The sequence below is a fragment of the Bactrocera latifrons genome, unplaced genomic scaffold (assembly GCF_001853355.1).
Source record: "Bactrocera latifrons isolate USDA-ARS-PBARC rearing strain unplaced genomic scaffold, ASM185335v1 scaffold_249, whole genome shotgun sequence".
Lineage (NCBI taxonomy): Eukaryota > Metazoa > Arthropoda > Insecta > Diptera > Tephritidae > Bactrocera > Bactrocera latifrons.
Genome location: NW_017536063.1, coordinates 95,499 through 113,478, shown reverse-complemented (window position 1 = coordinate 113,478; position 17,980 = coordinate 95,499). Strand labels below are relative to the sequence as shown.

General features: G+C 34.3%; 1 protein-coding gene across 1 annotated transcript in view; it reads right to left on the bottom strand.

Moving 5' to 3' along the window:
• Window positions 1–17,980, bottom strand: part of LOC108969315 (guanine nucleotide exchange factor DBS-like) — a 57,966-nt gene that overhangs the window by 4,762 nt on the left and 35,224 nt on the right. The window contains exons 2-7 of the mRNA XM_018933949.1: window positions 3,230–3,781; window positions 3,043–3,157; window positions 2,892–2,982; window positions 1,884–2,114; window positions 1,660–1,809; window positions 1,484–1,596 (exon numbers count right to left, since the gene is read on the bottom strand). Coding sequence (XP_018789494.1) covers window positions 1,484–1,596; window positions 1,660–1,809; window positions 1,884–2,114; window positions 2,892–2,982; window positions 3,043–3,157; window positions 3,230–3,781 — 1,252 coding nt within the window. The remainder of the gene's footprint in view (window positions 1–1,483; window positions 1,597–1,659; window positions 1,810–1,883; window positions 2,115–2,891; window positions 2,983–3,042; window positions 3,158–3,229; window positions 3,782–17,980) is intronic.

The following is a 17,980-nucleotide window of genomic DNA, read 5'->3' as shown; positions in this document are numbered from 1 at the left end:
CAGCTCGGCAATATTGATCAAAAATGTTATGTGATCTGTTCCTCTATTACAACAACAAAAATTCTGGGAAAATGAGCCTTGCAGACCGCGTTAAAAAGKATAGCTCTTTAGCTTCTCATAATATATCAAAAAAATCGAAATCACCAAAAAAAAAAAATCGGAATTGAGTTTTGTTTTTGCTTAAAATTCACTATATCATATTACTCGTATGAAACCTAAAATTTTCAGTTTCTGCTTTCAGACATAACCAATAAATAACCATTTTATAACCGATATATAATCAATATATAACCATTTGCTAACCAGCACTCAAATTTTGTTTTATTATGAGTAGTTTCTATTAAATCGTTATCAAATTTTCAGCTTCCGCTTTCAGACATAACCAATAAATAACCATTTTATAACCGATATATAATCAATATATAACCATTTGATAACCAATACTCAAATTTTGTTTTATTATGAGTAGTTTCTATTAAATMGTTTTTCCTTCATCTCTAAACTTTTGAAAAGTGATGTTATGTTATTTTACATTTTAGGTGATGATATGGAAGAAAATTTTACCGAAATAAATTCACGAGATACTCAAAAATAATGTGTGCACTACAATTACGAAGGTATTAAATGAGAACTCTCTCTAAGCCATTATAGTCTCTTCGATTATGAAAAATTTTGAGAGCTCTGCGAGTGAAGAGCATAAAATACTTTTCATTTAGGTTCAAGTTAGTTACTCACTCAATAAATCGTTTTTTTTTTCTAAATATTCCAAAAACTTAAATTTGTTTAATTTGAAGCTTCCTATTTCTAACGAAACTGAACTTTATCAGTGCTTTCCATTTTTATAATCAAAATTTTTATTCCATGTGCTTGAATTTTTTTTAAATAAAAAGTTAAGTTATTTTTAAACCAAAAAAAGAAACTAAACATAATTTCTCATAGTGTATTCCAGGGCAAATTTTTAATCATATTTAGAATACTATACCTACATATATATTTTTTTATAATTTTATAACTGCAAAAGCTTATAAAAAATATATATTCTTGTAATCTTAACTCAAAATAAATAATTTACGATTTTCTTTTTAACAAATTACCAACAACAACATATCGTATAATCGTCGGCCTTTTACAATTACATATAAAATTGAAAATCACTTTACAAAACCAGTGCAGAGCTATAAATGTTACGCAAATTAATTATGTACCATAGAGAAAAGTTAATAAAGTTAATAATACGGAAGTAAGAATAATATACAATATTTRAAATGCCACTAGCAAAGGATATATAAGGCAGGATATTCACAGGAAATAGTTAAACGAACGGTGGTTGGTAGTTTTAAGTATAGAAAAAGAGTTAACAAATCAAAGGCAGCTGAAAAATTGGCTTARTACTCAATTGAAAGCAAATTAAAGCACGAAAGAGTTAGTTAGAGAACAGACAGGCGTTGAGTGAGTAAAAAAAGAAAGTGAGTAGAAAATTTACCGCTCAATGGCGCTGACATTGCCGGTGCGTTCCGAGAATTCCTTGATCTCCTCATTGCCTTTGATGTTATTCAACAGAGTTTCGCCGTGTTTGGCAGCRGCCAAAATCTCCTCCTGCACGCAAAAAAGAAGAATATTAATATCACTTAAAATCACCAATTATTATATAAAAGAAACCTTCAAACGCTCATAATCACCGCCTTGCACATCAATCAGCTTTTGTGTGGCCTCCACGGAGTTGGGAAATTCCGTATCGTGTATGGTTTGTATGAAAATATCCAATTCGGTTGACACTTGATGTGTGAGACTAGAAAATTTCTCAAGCGACTGTGGAGAGATATAATTAATATTAATTATTTAATGATTACTGAAATATAGTTAGGACGTATAATCGGACTTACTATTCGCTGCTGTATCCACTCGTGGTGAGAATATATTAACGTCCCGCCCATGTCCACKGTCAATTGAGATTTGTCTATGTACTCGTGCAGATCGGTGAGCGCCGAGCATACTACGAGCCGAAAGCGATACTCATCTTTTGAGAATTTTGTGCTTACTTCGGATATGGCTTTTTGGAATAGTCCAGATGGCCGCAGCACGTATACCACGTGTATTATGCCGGGGAAGTAGATCTGTGGAAGAAAGTGAATTAATTGCATAAGTTCTTCTCTATGAAAGATAGAAGGACTATCATCGAAAAAGTCGGGTCTCGATTTAACCAAAAAATGGCTGTTAACTCGGGATTATTCTTCTAAATTTATAATTTAACAGCAACTACCAAGCATAGTTGCTCAAAACAATGGAAGATTTTTTCCACGAAATCGGGGCCTACGTAATTGAAATGGTCTTGGACAACGATCCCGTCTAGATCGATAGGTCTTTATTGTAGCAGGTTAAACTCCTAYTTATCCAGATTCGACCTTGACATACAAAATAGATGTCTTACGTGCAATGAGTTCGAACCTCTTTGCATGCCTAATGAATCCCACTATCTAATACCTCTGACTAAGGTCCGACCCTGTTGAAACAGCTTATTCGTTGAACCTTACATTAGATGATTTCGATGTACCGTATTAGGCAACCACTACAACAAAAGCAACTTAAATATCTGACATTTCAAAGCATGTAGATTCGATTAGAAGTATGTATCTACAGCTGGTCTGGAATGTTCTCTTGTACAGTAGGCTTTCTATTATTACTTTAATCACAGAAGAGGAATATCTGTCAAAAAGGTATGTATRTTGTGTCACTTATCGGTCTTAAGTTTTTAGGTATTTCTAGCATCCGTTCAGAGAATACAATCACATATTGCTACAKATTTTAATACTTTAAAAGTTTATATCCTGACTCTTGATTGGCTTCAGATATCTTCTAATTTCAATTTCAGTAGGAAATCTCAAATAAATTACCGATATTCGCTGCAGCGCTGTCTTCACCGACGTCCATTTGTCTTTTCGTCGATCGATGATCAGCTGAAAGCCCAAATCGGTATCTTGCAGCCTAGAAATTTTTAACAGTCATTAATCAAAGTAATAAATAATCGTGTTTATGCTTGCTTACGATGGCACTGATGTGAGATATAAAATTAATTTCTGATAATCGGCCTCCTCCAATAAATTGAAATTGTTATTATCTGGGAATATGATCAGCGGACAGCCGCCATGTGAGCGCCCACCTAAAAAAAAAAATTAAGCACAAAGTAATTAAGCTCAGTGTGATTGTGATTACATTGTATTGCGCCCGTTACCCGTTATGATCGCATGCTGCGGATGTAGCAGATCAGCAACATCGGCAATATTTAGTACACCTTCCCCGCTCATCGCTGCTGCTGCCGCCGCTGGGCTGATGTGTTCCAACAGCGAGTTGATGCACTCAGCTGTGGGCAGTTGTTGTTGCTGTTGGGGTGTTTGTGCCTGCGGACGCAATGTTACCAGCGCTTCAGTGGCATATGACACACTCTGTGCTGTTGCTGGAGCGCTGTTAATGCCGCCGTTACTGTTATTATTTGCTGTAATTTGTTGTTGTGTTTTTGTTGGCGTTGCTGCTCTGTGTGCCGGCGTTGTATTGTTGCTTGGTATGCTGCCGGTACGTTGTATATGTTGTTGTTGTTGCTGTGTACTACTGGTGCTGGTGGTGCTCGCGAGCATTGACTGATGCAGCACCGTTTGTATTGAGGCGCCACTACTCACCGATGTTTGCGACTCAAGCATATGYTGATTAATTAACTGTTGTTGGCGTTGTTGTGCGGCACTCAAAACAATTGCCTGCGATTCGGCGAGTACGCTCTCAACGTCATTATCTGCAAAGAGTGTGTGGGGAGAGAGAGAGAGAGAGAGCGTGGTGAGAAAAGTATATAAATGCAAATGAGAATCGTAAACAAATTCAAAGTTGTGATAAGAAAGCTTTTTGAGGTAAATATTTTAGCAACATGATTAACAGAGTTGTTAGTGAAGTTGAGATCTACCATCTGGTTAGAGGACATAATTTTGTATCACAAAATATGTGTGCCTTTTTGTTTTGAAGCTTTCGATTTTATCGACAAGTTTTGAAGCCAAAAGAATGATTTCATTAGGTCTTATTCTTACTTCTAAGAACTAAATAAGTCAAATCAAATTTATATAGATCGAATATTYTATATATGAGTAAACTTATATGAGGCAATATAGAGATTGGACTGATAAATAAGGTTACAACAGTTAATCAGAATTGCAAATTCTACCGGYAAGACAAAAAAATTTCGATCCGGTAAAAAATAACTCACAGTGCGATATAGATCACATCGTCGTCTAAAATTCAAAATACGACCTGCGACTCTTCAASCGATAATAAGAAAGTGTGGGATATGGTCRCTGAGAAGCGTCARGCAAKTGTTAGAGAGATAGCAAGAGAGCTCGACATCTCTCGCGAATGTGTTTGGTAGAAAAATTGAGTATGAAACACGTGTTTCGACTCGACAAAATTTTTTTCAAAAAAGGATATCTTAAACAAATCTCTTTGGAAATGCTTGATCATGCMAATTACGATCCCACAATCGTAGAGATAGCCGATTAGACATGGGGTTTATAAGTTTGACATGCAAACAAGTAAACAATCATCGGAATGGAGGGAAAAAGACCAGCCCAAATCAAAAAAAAAACCACGCCAAAGCCGCACAAAAATCAAGCTGATGCTCATTGGTTTTTCGATACACTTGGTTTGGTGCAAATTCATGATTTGTTCCGGAGGGACAGATGGACGGTATATTCGCCATATTGTGTGACACCCCTCGAAAACGGCTGAAACTGTGGACATGGATTTTACACAATGCACCACCGATCAGCCATCGTACAGAAATTGCCGCTCCGTGGAACCCGTTTTCAGTGTTTCGAGGACTGGAAAAATYGTTGGCATAAACGTATTTCATATGGTGGCGATTAATTTGAAGGCAACAATAAAATATTGCTGAATAATTGAATATTTTTCGTTTTTTTTACAATTTCCGGGCAGTTTTTCACACATGACCCGAAATTTTGCACTCGTCCATTTCTCCCTTAGAATCTATTCATTTGTGGGGACTGCTGATATCGGAAAACTATGGAATATACCATAAAAACTGGTCGAAGTTTTTAACTGAAATAATTTTGAATGTTTTATGATCAGATGGGATTACATATCGGCCTCCCTAATGAAGCGAAATTTGTTTTTAAAAATACACAAAAATATTTTCCTGGTATATGCTACATTGACAAAAGTGAGCGTGAGTAATTGCATTATGTAATTACATCACATTAAAAGTGTGCTGTTAGTCAACAAGAATTTGTGGTTAAAGTTTCAAATTGATAAGCCGTAAGTAGTCGAAGTGAAAAAAATATACAACTACATACTATACTCTTGAACAAATTTTATTTTTGCATTCGATATTTTTCCGAAATCAAGAATTGAAACTAATTGACAAGAAGCCGAAAATATAGAAGCGATCACAATGTTACATCAGCGAAGTGCTTAGAGTRATTCGAGAAATGGTTCCTGGTTTACGGAACGAAAACACTGTTTRTTGAGTGTGCTTTAAAATCATCTTTTTCGAATTGAATAAATAAAGCTTTACTTATTAAAATAAARAAAATTAGGTGACCAGTAATAATACGCTTCATGACATCCTGGTAGTCGAAAAACTTTGTTTCACAGACGTTAACGCAACGGAGATTTTCAGTTTATATCAAAAAGTCTTACTATTTGCTGCCCACATTCTTTTTGGTTACGAAAAATCAAATAAAGAAAAATGTAAACAATTGTCAATTTCTCTTTTAATTTTGTGTACTGATTTTTAAATTTATTTTGTTGTAATGTGTTCTTGGCTCTCTTTGCCAATTTGGCAAATAAAAATAAAGCYTKWCTGTCCTGCCAACTGTTGAGAGCTTAATGGCAATATGAAAATAAACAAATAAAGAAAAAATATTTTTATTCTTTCTTTTTATGATTATTTTATTTAATTATTATTTTGCTTTTGCAGCAAAGGCACTTTTATTGAGCCTAATTGATGGAAATTGCAAAGAATTATGGAGTGTCCCATATAACTTCATTTGTGGTTAGAAAAAGTCTGCAACTTGAATTAGCTTTAAATGCTGACAATTGACAAATAAACTGTTAGTTATTAAAAAATAAAGAAAATAGTAAAACAGATTGCGAAAAARKYMARSSKYSGRARSYWARAAAAAGAAGGAAGCTGGCGCTCTCAGTTAAATTTGCTGACTGCGGCTGTTGAGAAAGGTAATTAAGTAATGACAAATGTCTCACATTTAATTAAATGAAATGATTTTTAACTGCGATTACAAAGTACGGATAGTTTATATTTCTAAGCCCACACTGGCTTTTATGCAGTGAATACCCACTAAATTACCTATGAAACTAATTAAAAGTTTGTAATTAAACTCATGAAATTATAGTTCGCCGATATTTGATATTTTCTTTGYTAGTACTTTTTCCGCACTTTAATTAACAGTTTGTAACACATACATTGACACATATTATATTTATTAACCTACCCACCGCCTACTGCCCGCAAGCATTCTAAACAGAATGGATTTTGATCGAGAAAGGCAACAATTAACTGACCTTCTGACTATAATTTAGAATTTGCTGGTTTAATAATGGAGACTTCACATTTGTAACATTTGACAGTGAATTACACACATACGCATACACACACACATGTATAGAAAAGTACCCACGATCATTTGTACTTTCAATTAGAAAGGTAATAACTAACTAACACGATACAAAACATATAAACATAGACGAAAATAACAAAAGAGAAGCACAAAAACTATGAATAAAAGTTGGAAAATGCACACAATGAAATAAAACGCGGTTAATTGCTTTGTATCAAAGCAAARGAAAGAAAGAAAAAATGAATAAAATTGCAAAACAAACATTGATGAAAAAGGAAAAACCAAAAATTCAAAAACATGAGCAGAAAAGGTAATAAATAAAACTATATGAATGAAAATGCATAAAACAACAAGGAAACAGCTTTTCTCGATTTTTTTTTTTTTTTTTGTGAAGGTCGTAGAATGAAACATATGTAAATTATAGATTTACTACAATAATACGCAAACAATAGAGACGGTTGCGGTTGATGACACACGGATTTACTATATATGTATATAGTGTACAATTAATCTATTATAAAATATTAAAAAAAATTTAAAAAAAATATTAAAAAAAAAAAACTTAAATTATAAATATAAATATAAAGAAGGTTTTCAATATTTCATGCGGCAATGGAAATAAAATAGGCAGGTAAAAAGAGTGGGATAAAGTACTGTGGAGCAATTTTCTAATGTTGCTGCGTAAAGAAAATTCTTGAAAATATATGTTTAATACTTTTAACATAGTTCGTTAATAAAAAACGTATAAAAAAAAATAAGAGCAACTATAGACCACGTAACCCCTTAAGCATTTATTTATATGAAAAAATGTATACATTTTCTATGAAAAYATTTATGAATTATGTAAATATATTTTCAAACACCTGTTATACCACAGAAGTTAATTGATTTCTCTATTTCTCACAGTTTGCAGMACGAGGCGATGGTCAATTATATTAATTTTTGCGAGAGAAAATCTTTGCGGATCGAAGTATCTGAACCACTGTACATGAAAAGTATGCATTTAGCTACAATTTAACAATAATTTTCGTGCAAATATTACTTTTAGTTTTCTTCTTTCAGTTGTGTTAGTATTTCCCACAGAAAATCAGAATATTATATGCATTTTTAATTTGAATCACATTTCGCCTTGCATAGTCAATAATCCCAGAAGGGCGTTCCCTCAACGTTTGTCACATAAAATATGTATGTATGAACAAATGCATATAGTATATATGATTACTGTAATTTCAATTGCAACTCACGCAATATGTATTTACAAGTATATGCGTACATATGTATGTATATATAAATTTAAACAGGGAAAAAATATTATTTACCAACAAAAAATGTACTAAATTGCGGCCTGCAGGAAAAATATGGCTTGGTGGAAACAGTTGGAGAAATTTAAGTAGTTTATTCACTGAAATATTGTGCTATACATCTACTTTATATGTTTTTTATATATTGAAAAACTATTATAAAGTATTATTAGGATTGGATGGAGGATGGAGTCATGTGTAGAAGTTCACGCAAGTGAGGGAAGTTTTCTGATCGCCATTCACTTGGGAGTGGCCAGAAACGATTCTTTTACATATGACTCAAGCAGCTGACGACTTCCGGTTCTTGACCAAGTATCCTCTGGGTAGCCTAAGAACATCCGTTTGAAGGCGAGCTAAAGTGAGAAGCCGAAACATTCCCTGCATAGGGTTGTGCGCTGGGCTTGGGACCCGCCACGTAATAAAACCACCCCAATGACAATAAAAATTATTCGAGACATTGCCAATCTAAACCCATAACATTTTCTTATCTTTCTGGAATTTTTGGGAATTCCTTCCAAAAAGTAGTTCAGCGGCTTGGCGTCCCAAAAGCCAAGTCTTGCTACACTGAAAGCTCAGGTCTTCTTTTTWAAGAGATTCAAGCCACTTGTGACAMATTCGTACAGCTAGGGTATTTTCAACATAAACTTCCACCAAAAAACAATGACTTTGTGCAGATGAAAGTTATGTAGAAAACTCCTGCAAAACTAGTGTTGCAGGCGCAAAATTTCACATTTTTGGGTAAAGAAATWATTTTTTGCTTACACCTGAAAGAATTGCGTATACTGACAAGGAAGCAAAAAGGCATTAGCTTTCCAACTCATTTTCGGCATATTGGAACARTGAAATAAAAATCTAGTTACAACAGCTCTATTGGCAAATCGAACGAATATAGTTATAGAGCCAATATTAAGAATCAATGAACTACGTTTTTTTTGGAAATTTCGAAATTATAAAGCGTTCAAATTTTTTGTAAAAAATTTGCCTGCGTTGAAAAAATTACAAATAATTTCGCTTTATCAACGAAAAACTTCAAACTAATCAATGCCATTTTTCTTAATCAAAAGCAAGTGAGAATAACTTTATTCACATACAAATTTTAAATTTATCTTAATTTTATGAATAACTTCTTCTGGTGATTTGAAAACCCCAAACTGCTAGCACTTTCAAGACAAACAAATTTTTAGTGCAAAGTATATAATATTTCCTACAGGATTTGTTGGCATGCGATTCGTGTAAATAATTAAATGTGAGACAATAAGTAAATACCAAAATTACAAAAAAATACTTAAGCTAAACAAATTTAATAAAAATGCCGTCACAAGCAAATGTGATAATAAGGGTTTTGTGTGTATACATATGTACTATATATACAAATAAGTGTGGGTAAACAGAGAAATCTTTTAGTTGCAGAAAATTCTAAATATGTGCATGAGCTCACATATAATTAATGTCAGATGTTTGTTGAAARATTCGTGATTCTTTAATACATATTACTTACATAGAAAGTTACTGCAGAGGGAAGAAGAAGAGCTGACACACATAAACATTTATTTCTATTCATAAAGTGATAATCAGACTGAGATTCCATTAAATTCTCTATTCTATAAATTYAGCTGATTTTTGTAATGTTAACTAGTATCATATTATAGTATTGAAGATATACCATATACTGTTAAGAAAAACGTTATAATTTTCTGAGGGTGAAAAATATATTGATTCAGAAACATCTAAAAAAAAAAAATATTAAAATTGCGACATGCATTTTACTCTACCAAAAAGTCTCTAATTTTCTTAAATCTTTAACTTCTTAACTTTGTTTTCGCTCAACACTTTCTAAACCATTAAAGCATTCGTTACTAAAGCAATGACGAGTGAATTAAAAAATGCGGAATGTTTCAATTATCGAATCGTGACATTTGCTGATCGTTTAGTGGTTGTGATAATTGCTCTTTACAACACTTTTCATTATATAACTTTGCGAATGTAAGCAAACTGATGAGTAAATGTGACTATTGGAAATTTGTTGTTATTGGAAATRTTGTACTAGTTACATATACTGGTGTAGCCTCTAAAGAGGCCTAAGAATTTCCAAGAATTTTCCAAAAATAATTTGTCTTATAAAAACTTAGACTGACGTCTATCCAAATGTTCCATTGGAAAAGGCAAGAAGGCACAATGATTAGATGCGCTCCTAAGTTCGCGCTGCTTTTGTTTTTTTTTAATGAAAATGCAATTTTTTGTACGGAAATGGTTACAAATGATTAGTTCGCTGTATTGCATATCGTTAGCGACAACTTTTTCAATCTTTCTGGCACAGCTCGAATAATGGAAAACTTGTCATGCTATCCAAGAACCAAGCCATTTTTCGATGTCATCTTGTGAGCGGAGCTGCTTCTGAGCCAGACTATGTGCCATTGAACATACCAATTAATAAAAATAAATTGACCACGGGAGGCCGAGCATTATCGTGCAATAGAATCACTTTTCCGTGCCCTCCTGGTATTGAATACAAAAGTCACCAGTCTAGGTTAAGTCTATAAAGTTTTGTATATGTATATCAAAATCGGCCATCTATTGACAAACAGCGGGAAGTTATTATAGTTGCTAATAATCTGGTATAGATAGACACGAAATTAACTTTGGTTTATATTTTACGTCAACGACGAAACTCATTCTTAAAGAACAATACATTTTTGTTATTTTAGCAATATTTTATTAGCAATTTTATATAAGTAAAACAATACTACTTCAGAATATTGAAATTGATTTCTGTTTTTTTTAACGGATCATTAGACTGTTTCTTATATATTATTTGTGAAAGACTTGTTTCCAAATATTTTTTTGCTCTGTAATTATGTAGAATAATAATATTTTGAAAAATGCTAATCTCTTCGTAAGTTCAGTGTTTTGTTATAAATCCGGTGATAAAACAAACACCATATATATTTTGATACAGTATATATCCATACTTACTTTAAATAAGATTGAAGGATATATTTGTCGGCGATTATATTAACGATCTATTATATTGGTGAAGGTAAGAGCTGTTTTCTCAAAGCGGTGAGAAATTAAAGCATAAGCTCCAACTAACAAACCATTCGTCAAACGTAATATTTTCTAAAAAGGATTACATATTCTGTTGGACCAAGTAGGCACTTGAAAGAGCACAAGAAAAGTTCGATTAGATACTTGTAGTTTCGAAAAGGTATTAAGGGAAATTAGAGATTTCTTCAGACTTATTATACTTTAGAGGCTTATACTAAATCTGGTACTTGATATTTCTTCACTTCCATCCCGGTACCTGTGATTTCAAAGATGCACCACACTCTTAAGCCCCTTCTTTCAAAAATATCGCTAATATAATGAAAATCTTCTAGTCCAACCATTATGAGTGTACTCTTTCGATTACTCCGGAGYGAAACGTAGCACAAAAAATCATGAGTTAACTAAAGTAAGAAACATTCATGAACCGAATTTTCATTTAGAAATCGCTCTGAATTCAACAAAACCGATCCATTGATGCGGATGATTACTGGTTAATGAGATTTTACAAGAATATCGGGTGGCAACGGACGAAAATGAATAGCGCCGAACCGTGACTAAGTCAGAATTGACGATTGGCAACATTTTTCTATGTGTTTGGCTCGGTTTTGAAGGTATTTACTACAAACGGTTACCTATAATAATATGTAATATATATCATAACCTCTTAATTTAGACCCGTGTTTGCCAGTAATTGGAGCATATGACGGAAGCAACCGCACAGCTGCGGCCACCTTGAGAGAGGAGTTGATCAATTAGGGACATTTCAGATGCTCATGGAGCRTGGTTTGGAGATTCTTATGCATTCGCCTTGAAGTCGAGATATGTTGTGCCACCTGTTCCTAGCTAAAGCTTGTGAAAATTGACCGCCCAGTACTATTTTTGTTTTTTTTTTTTTTTTTGCCAAAAGGAAGAAGCGTTTCTAAGAGAATGATATTATGAATTATTGCCTGCAAAATGACAAAAAGTTATTGAACAAAATGCTGCACATTTGACCCAAATCGGATTATTCWAACAATACCAATAAACTACATGAAAGCTTTTTGATTTTTTACTAAACCTTACAGCCTACATAAAAGTTGAGATACAATAAATAAATATTCATACACACAAAAGTACAACAACAATTACAAATATTATTTTTTTTTTTTAATAAAAAGTGCTCAGTCTTCAAAAATGTGTCTGCGAAGCGTAATTTGCTAGTATTATTATCAAATTTATAGCAATTCAACATGAGCACTTACAAAAGTCTGTAGACGACGAACAAAAAATSGAATAATAAAACGAAAAACCAACAACAACAATAAAATAATGCCACACAGAAACCAGACAAAAATGCGCAAAGTTAGCAAAAATATGATTTTTACAAAGAATCGAAAAAAATTATAATTTTCTGTTTTGGAAAAAAGGTAAAATTTGGAATTTCATACCGCCAACGGGTGTGCTGGTGCCGATTCCCATGCTGACTGAGTGTTGAATGCAATAAAGTGGCTTTGTGGGAAGTTTTCGTGCGCGTTCACATTCGCCGGCTGCCCTCACCTGGCTGACAAAGCCAMTAATTCAACGAAACTTTTTTCCAAACTCCTCAATTTCTGTTTTTATACATATGTACATGTGCAAGTATGTTTGCTTGTTTGTRTGTATGTGAGGCAAGCACGTTTTTTGTTACACTTTTATTTGGCTCTCTGCTGAGGGTCGCGCGCGTGTTTTCCAGTTTCCATCAKTATTCTGYATATGTTTTTGCGTTTCTGCYTTTACACTGAATTTTCGTTGATTTWTTGTAGGTTTTGCRCTAATGAGAGTAACAAAATATATGCTAAAAAAACACAGCTGCCGAAGTGGAGGAATATATTTGTAAAAATCAGAACACAYACACACTTTCATACACATCTACAGCATCAGCTGTTTTGCCACTTAAAGCACAGCACGACAACAAATTGTTGGAGATCACTTCAGTTAGTACGCGATAACTTGCTAACTAACAAACTAATGGCAGTAGTTACAACCACCGCGTGTTCTACAAATACTATTACAACAACARTAACGAGAATTGATATGTAATGCGACTACCGTGATCCACCGACCGACATGCGCTGCCACAGTGCTGGGCGCAATTGAAACTGTCGCGCAAAATATTGACTCTGCCGGCTGGGCCACTGCAAGTCGTTAGCAAAACAAAAACAGACACAGCTCGGCATTGTCAACGACAAAACAACTCCGCGAGTAAGTGTTGCCGCAGCGCGATGCAACGAGTGACGAGTGAAAAGGTAAACAAGAGTTACCTGCAAGTCTCGGCAGAAAACAAGCGCCAAAATCGCAGAAAACTTGCTGGGCAACAATAACACAACAACACACAGCCAAGTATATGCTCGTTTCATATACAAAAGCTACTTCATATACAACCACTGCATCGACTACAATGACTACAGCATCAGAGCCAGCGTCAGCGCCGGCGACACCTCCAAGCGCTGATCGTGACGTTTTAGCATTGTCAACAGATCGTTGCAATAATGGCGTATTACCGAGCACACACACACAACTGAGAACAGAATAGGGGGGGTATTACAAGAATAATTGCAGCAACAACAATGTCAACCRTGTTGATGACATTGCCGATTGTGTGGCCGTGGGGTTCGTTCTGTGCGCTCCGATGACGTTTGCTGCGAAACGAGATTTTTTTCTGGCTTGTCATGGAAGAAAAAATAATAWTCGTAAATAAAAACGCAGAAAAAGTTTAACTGAAACGAACAGTGCAATTAAATTTGTCGAGCGGAAAGATGCTTGGTGCTTTTTTGTCTCTTCARATTAGCACTTTAATGTTTGACGAGTTAAACTAAGAAACGGCAATGCAGCGAACTAGTTGCTAACTGCCSCAAGCGGAACTAGTCGGACGACTATATTCTAAAATTTAAAAATACGGGTTTTCAATTGGGTTAGGTTGGGTTAAGTCATAAGGTTGTTCTCAAAACCGATGTCGCTTGGATAGATATTTCACCAGATCCGAATAGATCGACGAAGCATTTTAAGCTTACCATATTTTTATGAAGGCGGTTAAATTAATCTCATCAACTTTGCTAAATTCATCAAAGGTGTGTCTGCGGTAATATTTCAATCTCAGTCTGGCAATAGAGGAGGAAGTGACAAGTAGATTTCAATTCGTCTTTCTCCATACAGCTTTGTTTAAGAGAGTCCGACGAAATATTTAGGCGTACCACTTGTGGGCTTATTGTCAGAACCCCTTGCGGCGACTTGCCGTAATCCAGTAGTTGGGAATATCTCTTACAGCTCAGTTTAGTTTAGAAGGTTCTCGCAGTCGTTTAAGTTCTGAACAGAATGAAAGGAGACATCAAAAAACATCGACCGATTGACAGACTGCAGTMAATGTCTAGAGTAAGGCCCCACTCGAAGAATGGAGCATCTCTTGTAGAGGTAGTGATAGTGAGGCCACAGAGTCTGTTAAAATTCGCGTRAAGCACTACTCCTCATGAAACTAGTAATTGAACTRCATCATGCTATCACAAAGGATCAAAACTGGTCTATTCGTGGCTCRTTGGCCTAAAAGCTTAACCTAACCTAACCTACTTCCAAGGTGGTTCCTTTGAATACTATTTTGTTATTSAAGCAATTTCCAAGGAAGTTTACTTTCTCAGGAAGTGAGCTTTTCGAAAGGGCGCTCTGAAAATATCGATTTTATTCGGTAAATATTTGCAATTAGGTTTTCAAGAGCCACTGTGTATTATGTTCTGAAGTTGGCTATGCCTACTTATTCGTAGGTTTTTGAAAAGAACTATGGTAAAAAGCTTATACCTAGTAGAGTTTAAAATAATAACTGGAAGCGCTGTATGAGCAGATAATGAGTGAAATACTTCTTAAAGTTTATTTGTTTTTTTTTTTTTTTTAATTTGTGCGTGTCACTTCTTCGTTTGGAAAGTGAAAGCGGAAATCCCTGTTATAATCTGCTGACACTCTTTTCTCATCATTGTGTTCTTACTAAGATTCGATCTTCGACTTTTATTTGCTTGCTTTACCAATTTTTCTTTCACTTTGGTTAACACCTCATAACAAAACATGGTAAGACACCATAAAAATAACTGCTAATAAAAGCAGGAAAAAATCAAAAGAAGAGAAAACAAACAAAAAAAGAGGCGCTAAGGTGTGAATGCTTTGAAACAGTATAAATTMCTGGAATATAGTAAAAAGAATTAAAAAAGAATTAAGATGAACTTAAAATATTTAAAAGCTTTGGACARAAGGCTAAAAGAAAAGCAAGACCAAATATAATATAGGCATAATAAACGAAAATTGAACTGTCTTCTCTGCATTTGTAAGAACTCTCCAATAAAAAAAAAAATATATTCACACTCTTTCCTTTGTGGCCTCAAAGACAGTTAAGTTTCAAAACGATTATAATATACACCGTTGTAAATACAGACAAAGATCAATTAAATTAATGAACAACGACCAGTACTCGCTTGAGCTGTCTCGCCGTGATGGATGGTCGCGTCGAAGTCGAAGCTCGCGCCAATGACTGACTGGTTTTAGTGCTTGCAGCGTCAGAGATCGCAGCTCCGCGCAACAAAGCGGAGATCATCCACCAGACTGCAGCTTTACAGTCATTACAGGCATTATTGTTGGTGTTGTTGTAGTTTAGCGTTTTAAAAACTTTGTGCTGCGCGTTAATAAATAAATATGTTTTTACTTGCAAAGTGTTCAATCCGAAGCTGCAACAATTCTTTACAGCTAGCAACTGCAGTTAATCGTTGTTATGTAGCACATGGCACATGGAGTTGTTGTAGTCAGTAAACGTGTGTTGTTTGTGGTTTTTCTATGCGCTTTATTGCTGTCATTTATGCTAAATTATCAAAGCAACAACAAACACATATGTTATATATGCAGATATTTCTTTAGCGTTTTCAAGTTCACTAACATTTTATCAGCATATTTGTTTTGCTGCTTTCTTGATTGGCTTGGCGATTCGCACTTCTTAGTTGTGGAGGCGTTGAAGCTGACGCTTTTAAATTTATGATTTTTTCTTCTTTTTCCACGTTTGTATATTTCTGGTTATGAAGATACTATATATTATATGCCTTATAAGTTCATGAAAGTTTCGCATTTGAGGTCATTTGAGGACACATTTTTAATTCACAAARATCAGTCTAGRTATTACAATGACAGCTGACCGATTTGATTTGTAGAAATAAATGTTATATTTAAGATCTAACGCTAATAAAATCGGTTAGTTTTGTCCATTCTCGTTGAATTCCCTATGATATTTTTTCTTAGTGGAAGTTGCTTTCACCAAAATCACGAAATGGAAATATTATTGGTAAAAAAATAATAAAGCAAAAACAAAATATTCCTTACTGCTCAGTCAGTATATGCAGCTATATGCTATGGCGGTCCGATTTGAACTATCTATTTAAATATTGAGCAAAATTTCAAAACTAAGGGACCAATGCGGGTATATACAGATGAGCGGAAAGAAAGACAGACGGCCATCGASTCAGCTCCTCTCGCTGATCAGACAATAAAATATTTGTAATACCCAGAACGAAGAGTCGGAGATGAGCTTAGGTAAGGTTAGATGGCTGATCAAAAATTACACATAGACTACTATAGAACTACTAAAGAAGAACTCCTGTGTTCGAAGAAAACRWGAGCACCAGGATGCCTTTTCTTGCYAGCTCATCAGCTATACAGTTTACTGCAATTCCACTGTGACCTGTCACCCACAAACGTTTTAAAGTGATTGAGGATATCCGAGGGTTCAGACMTGTGTTCTTTTAGGCACCCATACTCTCTGAGTGTGATGGCAACTTTCGTAGGCATACACCATTCGGCGATGTTCACGGGCAATATGTGCTTTCGAGTTTCTTTGCAAATGTGATGTTTTCAAGAGCCCTCCACCATATTAAGAYTCYATAGAACWTAATGGGCTTGACTATGGTGTCGTATTTTGTGAACCAGAATCATGAAATATTTCCAAATTACACCTATCTATATTATATAAATAAAAAAAGGAAAWTTAAAAACTTTCTTTTTGCATTTCTATGTCTATTTCTATACCTTATCATCAGCGCAATTATATAACGGTCARCAAATTTTATTGCTCTTTAATTGGTGCGGGTCTTCTTCATTGATCGCTAGCARTGAAGACGTTCAGCGCAAATTGAAATCAAATAACGTCAATTTGCATAATAAATTGAAATTAATTAGACATAAAATTTGCGAGCTCAATTATCTTGTTCACCACCTGCACATTTTTTACAACGAAGAATGTGAAATAGAAGAAGGTTTTTGAAAATTGTATAGTAAAGTGCAWWAATATTAGTTTGTCAAAAAAGTCTTGCGGYATTTTTTTATTGAATTTTCAATTGTTCATAAAATTTTTTTTGATGACTCATGCCCAGCTCTTGACCGATGCTACTATGCCGGTCACTTTCGACCAATTCAGCGATTTTATCGCCATTTTCGACGACAGGCCTTCCTTAAGTCACGAACGACTTAAAAGAAACGACAATCAATCAAACACGTGTTAGCGCGTGAAATGAGCTTTCCAAAAAGATATAGCATGACCCGATGCTAGAACTACGCGCTCTCAGCGCCAACTAGCGAAAATACCGCAAGACTTTTTTGACAACCTTTATATATGAATGAAGAGAATCAAATACCAATAGTTGCATGGCAGCGTGAGTAATTTGACTTTCAAAGTGTTTGCCTAAAATATTATGTATGAAAATCAATCTGAAGAAAAACGAAGAAMGGTACAATGGGTATAGGCAGAAAATCACTGCAAAAGAAATTTGAAAATCGAAAATGTGTAGCTTAGAGAATGATTTTACTTTAGTTTAAGTATTATGTATTTCACTAAAAATGATCAGAAGTTTGCAAAAGTGATGTTGTAAAAAAAATAATTTCCAGATTTAAAAATTAAAACATTGACAAATTACAGCTAAAACACAAAAACTTTTCGTTGTTAACGCGTCTTAAATATTTTAAATTCAATAA